Source organism: Vigna unguiculata, chromosome 9, assembly GCF_037176805.1.
Source record: "Vigna unguiculata cultivar grain cowpea cultivar isolate G323 ecotype 2 chromosome 9, ASM3717680v1, whole genome shotgun sequence".
Lineage (NCBI taxonomy): Eukaryota > Viridiplantae > Streptophyta > Magnoliopsida > Fabales > Fabaceae > Vigna > Vigna unguiculata.
Window position 1 is genome coordinate 44,500,818 of NC_140800.1, and position 8,384 is coordinate 44,509,201.

Below are 8,384 nucleotides of genomic sequence, written 5' to 3' on the forward strand. Positions count from 1 at the left end.
CTGGCTTCTTTCTTTGGTGCCGGATATATACCATACGGGAATAATATATTCTCATATATCGGACTCAACTAGTTATTATAATATTTACTCAACTAATATAACTAATATTGTTATAATAAAACTCAAATAATATAAAGAATTGCATGCAATTTCAATAATTTTATAATGTATTATGTAATAAATTAATTATATCTTCGTATAGTTTCAATTTTCTTATGATAGTACTGTTTATAATAATAATTATTATTATAAAATTAACAAATATCACTAATAATAATAATATTTTTGTTATTTATGATATTATTAATATTAACTTTATTATTATAATGGTACTTAATTCAATGTAACTAATATTTAAAATGTAATATGTTGATTTATTCTACAAAATGTCTTAGTCGGGTACTTCACAAAATTAGATGTCGAAATCCGATGATATTACAAATCAGATTTGGAGATCCGTTGACCGGTGAATTTTTTCCATTCCGTCGGAAAGCCAATAAACCCATTAAAAAACCAACATAACACAAGAATAAAACCATATACAACCGATATAACACAACAACACAACATACTTGGATACCTAGAAATAAAAAAATAAAAAATAAAAAACTCAATGAAATACAGGAGTGAAAAAAGCTCAGTAATTATATTAATTACCGTCACCTACTTTACTAATAATCACTAAATAAGGACATTATGGTAATCGATGCAAAGTGTTGGCATCCAGAAAAAAAAAAAAGGTTGGAGGTACAGGGAAAATATCTCATTATGTTCATACAAATCCAAATCAGCAAATAAATGGTCCAATAAACCTGCAGATTTGGTAATACAGGCCCAATATTATGTAGTCAACACAATACCTTAGTCTAAATTGGATCTGGGTAACTTCTTCGTGCATCTCCCTTTTTTCTTTTTGCACCACCATAAAATTTTTATTCCCCATTTTACCTCTGTACTAGCGAGATCTCTGCACCTTCATCTTCTTCTCTAATAAAAATTTGTGCAGAAATGAATGTAGAGAAAAAATGAAAGATATTGGAGATGCAACAGTGTGAGTACGAATCTGATTGAAAAATAAAATGAAGATAAAGTGCAGCAGTGTGGATGCGAGAAGGAGATTGGAAAAAATAAAGATAGAGGTGCAGGGTAAAACGAGGAAAAAAAGGAGGTACAGGAAAAAAAGCTCTATATCTACTTCACTAAATAAATCTTAACAAAACACAATCCTTAGGAATTTGGTAATTAAAGTAAGCACATTAATGTTAACAATAGGGTTTTCATTAACTGGATTAGATGCACTCAAAATAAAAATTGCATTTACTCTATTTTTTTTTTAATTTATCATCTAATTGGTTTGCCAATTTTTAATGTGTCTGTTTTCAGATGATATGTTTTTAAATTTTTTTGTCTTAATTTAGTTTTGTAGAAAAAACAACAAAAAAAAAAAGAGAAAGTATAACTAAAATATGGTGGTAATGTTAGTGGTCATTTATTCCCAAAACTATCTATAAAAAATGAGAGAGAATACCTTCAACCTTGTCAACAAAAAATGAAAAAATAAAATCAATCTGAATAAATGTCAATACTTATTATAGATATAAGGATAGAAATTGAAATAAATAATTCTTGTGATCCCGAATGGAATCAATAAATAAGAATTTTGTGTAGTAAAAAGTTTGTATCCATAGAACATTCGAGGTAAGATAGATAATAAATAAATAGGAGTTAATATCATTCCAGTTGCAGTTACAAAAGTTATGAGTATTTTTGTGATGAGAAGATATTTTTGATTGGTAATTATTCCTAATAATACTATAAATTTTGCAACAAAACTGTTCATGTCCGATAATACAAAAGAAGCCATCGATAAGGTAGTGGGTAATGACAGCGGTGAAGAATGATGAAATAAAAAATGATACTAAATTGAATAAATTTAATTAAAATAGAAATTAAATTGAACAAATTTGACTAAAATAAAACTTATTTAAATAAAACATAACCAATCATAAGATAAACCATGTTACATAATGTAAACAATACCAACATGTATACTTTAACATTATTTATTTAAACGATACATGAAAAAAAACAAATATAACTTAATAAATCAATAACCAAATTAAATGAAAAAAAAATGAACTAAAACAGGGACTAAAATAATATTTAAATCAAAATATTAGAAGTGTCTTTCTTTCTTTATAATCTAAATATATTTATTTCACATATTTTTTTAAATTGTTTTTTCCTTTGATTTCCCCTTTGCTTCCTCTTTCTCTTTATCCTTGTGGCAAAGATGATAAAAGATTTGATATATCATGGCCAGTTATGTTGTGTCACATTCTGATCCTTAACAAAACACATTTTCCTTTGATTCTCAAAACTGTCCACATACATTGAATCTAAGAAACCCTGTTGTCCTTCTAGAAGATAGTGGACCATCCAATCCAAGAAACAAACTCCAATTGGAAGTTGAAACGAAAGTTAACCACTAAAAATTAAATATTTTCAAAACTTGGTTGTTTAGACTTTTAAAACTTTTTTTATTCAAATTAAAAACCATTATTATCTTCATTCTATTTTTTACAATCCTCATTCTTTATCATCCATTTGCACTAACAACAAACCATTATTTTCTTCTTCAACTACTGTCATTTATCTTGAAAATTCCTTAAATTAACAAGTGCATATAAATAATTTATGTGATTTGTTTGCTTTAATTACTATTTAAGATAGAAAATATCATATTTTTCTTTAAATTATTGGTGGTTTATTCAGATGAAAATTTAAAAAAAAAATGAAGTAGTTCTTTAAATTATTACCAAAAGAAAACTGGTACTGACAAGTATAAATTAAATCAAATGACTTTATAACATGAATTGAAGTGAATCATTTGGTAAAACGGGCTGTCTCAAACAATTTAAAAACCTTATAAAAATAATCTATTTAGTTCGATTCTATATTTTATATTCATGTGTAATTCATTTCAAAGACTAAATTGTTTACGAAAACCTTTGGGTATGATTTTTGTATATCTCTAATTTTAAACCCTTTGTTTTACAAAGATTTTGGAAGGTTGAGAATTAGAAAATATGAAAAATTCAATTAAGATATATTAACTTTTGGTTTAAAATAGACATCGTTAGAATTATTTTCAAATTATCCTGTAATATTTTAACCACTTCAGTTCTCTTACCAAGTCCGACACCCTATTAAATTTCTTTGAATTAAATATTAAAAAAAATTATTAAATTTTGATAACTTTTTTTTATAATTTTAAATATTATTTTTTAAATAATTTTCAATTTTTCATTTCCCATATTTAATATTCTAAAATCATTTAAAAAATAATATTTCATATTATATTATAAAATATAATTATTAAAATTTAATAATTAAAATATCATTATCCATATATAAAAAATTTATAGTCAATGAAGGCTTGGAATAACCCTCTTCTGCAAGTTGTCAAATATTGTCTACTCTGCCTGGTAGGTTGCTGTGTAGCATTTACACGTTATTTTTGTTCTTGTTCTTTTATACGAGTTTAAACTTGCAGTTTTGAGCACTGATTTTGAAGATACTGTTTGTCACGGTTTTGTCTTTTGTGTTAACAAACGCTCGAGAGAATCAAAGAAAAAATAAGTATTGATCTAATAATAATATTAACATTTTGATTATAGGTTTATGATAGAATTGTTGTCGGTTATTATGTATTTTAAAATGTTTTGAAATGTAAAACTTCATTATTGTTAAACAAATAGAAAAATAAATTAATATTTAAACCATAGCTCAATTTTTAAGACGAGACTATTGGGTAGGACACAAAAACAAAAATTCATTATTATAAAAGTATATACTTTTTTTTCCTGCATTATAGTGTATATATTATATTATATTCGGAAGGTGTTAAGACCGAAAGTGGTTAGGACTATTGAAATGGGTAGTGGCATTCCACCAACCGCAAGTGAGGACCAAAACCCACCAACTCCTTCTGCTTTGAAATCAAGATTTCATGGATGATCACCAACTGGTTTATGAAAACCAAAACTAGTTTAATCATCATTAGATCAATGAAAAAGATACTCTAACACTTTCTTTCCACGAGGAGGAAAATGGATATGAACATGAGAAAACAAGAGATTTTCCCCCAATTGTTATTAATATGGGAGACAGATATAGCAATACTTCTAGATGTCAAGAAATTTATAAACCATTTTTATATTAAATTACTCGCTATAGTAATTTTTTTCTCAATGAGAAGACTTTTTTTTTTATTAAATTTTATCATTTTTTTATTCTTAATGCAATTAAATAAGAAAACTTTTATATGTATATTTTCTTTATACTCTTCCGATGCTGAACAAAAATATAATACTTTTATTAATCTAATTGATTTATTATAAAAAGTATTATTCTATTGATTTGTTGAAAGATTGTTTTGTAAGAAAATGGAATGTTCGAGAATCATAACCCTTGAATAATATTTTTCTCATCTTCTGTCCAATTATCTTGCTACCTTCATTTAGAAATAAGAAAATAATGCATAATCTTAAGTCCCATTGACTTGTAATGTACTATGAATAAATGTAGAAAAGACTGGTATAATCTAAAACGAATTTGACATCCTACTTCACTCCATGTGCAGCGTGTTTGAACAGTTTTTCTCCCCAATTTCAGATTTTTAACCAGTAATTATATTTAACTGTTTTGAAAGAAAAAAAACAAAAAATAACTATGATTAAAATCAAAATATTTATTTCACAGGGACCAGGTTGTCTTTTTTTTCTTGCAAAAATATTTATTTTATGAACTGAAAAATCATAATTTATATTTAATTATGAAAATACTTGACTTTTCATAGATAGGTGCAAAGCAGTGGAAAAAGCGATTTTTTGAAGTATGACTTGTATTTGGAAAGAGAAGGGTAACAAGGTAATTTGATGGGTATTGGTTTGCTATTAAACAAAGGGTGAGCGAGCATAAGACCAAGACAAGCTGCAAAGCAAAGTAGAAAAGTAAAGGTGTAGAGTGAGAGTTAGAAGTGGTTTAATGGCTGAGAAAAGCAAGATTCTGATCATCGGAGGCACCGGCTACATCGGTAAACATGTTGTGGAAGCAAGCGCAAAGGCTGGCCATCCAACTTTTGCTCTGGTGAGGGAATCAACCGTCTCCGACAAGGCTGAACTCATCAACCATTTTAAGGATTTGGGTGTTAATCTGGTCCATGTAAGATTTCATCTCTCATTCTCCATTTAACTCCGGTGGATGCAGATGTAGAGTGAGTATCTTATTTGATTAATTAACCACCGTTTGATATGACAATGGCAGGGGGATCTGTATGATCATGAAAACTTGGTGAAAGCCATAAAGCAGGTAGATGTGGTCATATCCACCGTGGGTCACCAGCAACTTGCCGATCAGGTCAAGATCATCGCTGCCATTAAGAAGGCCGGCAACGTTAAGGTTTTTTTTTTTTCTCCTCACTCCAATCCTCTACGTCCGGTTTGTTTATCTGGACTTTGATTCGAATATACGTTCTTGTAGAATTTCATCCTTAGCATCTGAATCTCTGATGTTATAATTAATAAACGCCGATTAGGAAAATAAAACCACAGCAGCAAAATACCTCGCTAATATGTTGAACAAAAATAGAAGGAATTATTGGTGGATAATCTGTGATCGTGTAGAGTGGTTTTGAAGGTTGATTTTTGTTTACCAAGTTATGGTTTTTGAATTGGCAGAGGTTTTTCCCTTCTGAATTTGGGGTGGACGTGGATCGTGTGCATGCAGTGGAACCAGCAAAATCTGCTTTCGCAACCAAAGCCCAAATTCGGCGTAGCATTGAAGCAGAAGGAATCCCCTATACGTACGTTGCCACCAACTACTTCGCCGGCTACTTTCTGCCAACGTTAGCTCAACCAGGAGTCTTCGCTCCACCTCCACCTAAAGACAAAGTCATTATCCTCGGCGATGGAAATCCTAAAGGTAACTTATGTAAACAAATTATAGTATCATCATCAGCACATATCGAATGTCATTAGTTGTTAATTTGTTAATTGACTTGTATGTTTTTCTTGAACACTCTCAGCAATTTTCAACAAGGAAGAGGACATCGGAACCTACACCATCAGAGCCGTGGATGACCCCAGGACATTGAACAAGATTCTCTACCTCAGGCCCCCTCAGAACATTTACTCGTTCAACGAGCTTGTGGCCTTGTGGGAGAAGAAGATTGGGAAGACCGTCGAAAAGATTTATGTGCCAGAGGAGAAGCTTCTCAAGGACATTGAAGGTTTGTTAAATATAAATGCACAAAAATTTGAATCTTGATCTGTGGTTTTCATATATTGATATTCCCTTTTTGTTGCAGAGTCTCCTATTCCAATCAATGTGATATTATCAATCAACCACTCTGCATTTGTGAAGGGTGACCACACCAACTTTGAGATTGAACCCTCTTTTGGGGTTGAGGCTTCTGAGTTGTACCCCGATGTCAAGTACACCACCGTGGAAGAATTCCTTAGCCAGTTCGCTTGAGAATTAAAACAAGAAAGATGCACTTAGTTGTTGATTTGGAGTTTTACCTCTGGCCTCTGCTATTTGTTGCTGCTATTTTGCTTTGTAAACCTGTTGATGATGTATTATCCCCAAATCTAAAAAGAGGGAGAAGAGTGGAAGATTGTGTTTTATGTCAAATGCTTTTCATACTTTTTAATAACTACTACTTCAGTAGCTCAAAAATAATAAATACTTACGAGATGCATGCGCTAACTACTGTCTTTCTGCCTCTGCTTTTGCTCTTTCTGGTGGCTAACAGTAACAGTATAATAGTGCATAACTAATATAGATAAGTGAAAACTCTCGTGTTAAGATTATAAATATCGTTATTAAGAGAAAGAAAAATTTCAATCTCTCTCTTGATATGAGGATTTTTCTTTTTTTTACTCTTTTTGTAATAGAAATATCTCTCCTGCAAAATAGAAGAAACATTTTTGAGAATTTTCAGATATTATCTCAAGGATGGAATGTTAAAACTAATCAAATGCCTTGCTGTTTAAGGTCAAGTATTGACTCTATTTTTGTAACAAAAGTAATTTTATTATTCCACACAATCACAATGTCTTGCTTTAAACCTATTTTTGTGAACTTTCGTATATCACTTTATTTCGTTGATAGCATTTCTTGCAGGTTATTATAAGGGAGCAGGATAACATGTAAAAACTGAAAGTGGTGTCTGTTAAACATAAATTTTAATTTATTTTTGTAAAGCAAAAGCTGTATTTTTTGAAACACGATTTATTTTTCTTTTTTCCCAATAGACCTATGAGGAGCAGCAATAGTTTCATTTTTTTAAATTAATTTGAATAATTATAAATCCTTTTATAATATTCTCTTAGTAATCCTCTTATTTTTTATTTTGTATTATGATAAGCATTAAAATTAGAAATATACATAAAAAGATATTAGTATTACTGTACTTATCGTTGAATTTAATTCACTCGCGAAATCTAAATGAAAATCTTCTGGTTGCCTTGCCAAAGTGAATAAGCTCATTCAATGAATCATCAGTGTCATAAATTGCAGATTATGTAGTTTTTGTCAATTCATTCATTAATGCACCAATCACATAACATGGTCGTGGAAAAATTCCCATGGCCCATAAGAAGCACTCTGGTGGTCCTTCCCTAAACTGGTGCATGAATTTTGAACTAGCATGCGTTTGAAAATGAATTCTGGAGAAAATCATGTCAAAATATACCTGTTATGCGAAGCTACTAATTATGGCTTCAAGCAGACGTCACAGACAAACGTGTTTTTTAAGTCAATAAATTCTAAAGATATTAGGGTTTACAGAAGAGAGGGTAGTCAGGTAGTGAATCATTTAATTTATTATGAATTGAGAGTAATTAACGGTGTGGAATTATTTGATACTTGCCGAATGTGATTTGTGATACGAAATTTATCATAGTGGTGAAAATTAAATTAAACTTGTGAATGTGATTTGTGCAAAGAAATTGAGTACATGACCATACCCTGTCATTAGAGTACCAGACAGGGCCTTGTTTGTTCTGGTCCTTTTAAGGCAAATGCTATCAAACATGAGTTATGGTGTTTTTTTTTTCTTTCAAATTATCAAGAATCATGACAAGGATGCTTGAACAGAAAGTGAAAGTTTCATCGATGAGCACGCAAGCTTGAGTATTACGCTGCAGTTTAACAAACTTTTACAATTATGTACTGAAACCGTATTTCTTTTTTGGCGCCGGAAGGAACCATAAATTCGGCAACCAAAACGTGTCATGGTGTGCTCAATTGTGATCAAAGTACAAACATTTGATTAAGAAACAGGATAATAATTTTTTTAATGAAATTAGCTGCATTAA

General features: G+C 30.0%; 1 protein-coding gene across 1 annotated transcript; it reads left to right on the plus strand.

The window, feature by feature from the left end:
• The first annotated feature begins 4,975 nt into the window (after positions 1 to 4,975).
• LOC114195876 (phenylcoumaran benzylic ether reductase Betv6-like) lies at positions 4,976 to 6,771 on the plus strand. Its single transcript, XM_028086303.2, has 5 exons — positions 4,976 to 5,226; positions 5,329 to 5,463; positions 5,742 to 5,985; positions 6,089 to 6,292; positions 6,371 to 6,771. Exons 1-5 carry the CDS (start codon positions 5,050 to 5,052, stop codon positions 6,535 to 6,537), a joined length of 927 nt encoding a protein of 308 aa, XP_027942104.1. The 5' UTR covers positions 4,976 to 5,049; the 3' UTR covers positions 6,538 to 6,771.
• The last annotated feature ends 1,613 nt before the right edge of the window (positions 6,772 to 8,384 follow it).

Bases quoted from the DNA above. Each gene is read 5' to 3' on its own strand.
- LOC114195876 (XM_028086303.2), top strand. From the start codon at position 5,050: ATGGCTGAGAAAAGCAAGATTCTGATCATCGGAGGCACCGGCTACATC. The intron at 5,464-5,741 runs GTTTTTTTTTTT...TTGAATTGGCAG, and splicing joins AGAAGGCCGGCAACGTTAAG to AGGTTTTTCCCTTCTGAATT. The intron at 5,986-6,088 runs GTAACTTATGTA...GAACACTCTCAG, and splicing joins CGGCGATGGAAATCCTAAAG to CAATTTTCAACAAGGAAGAG.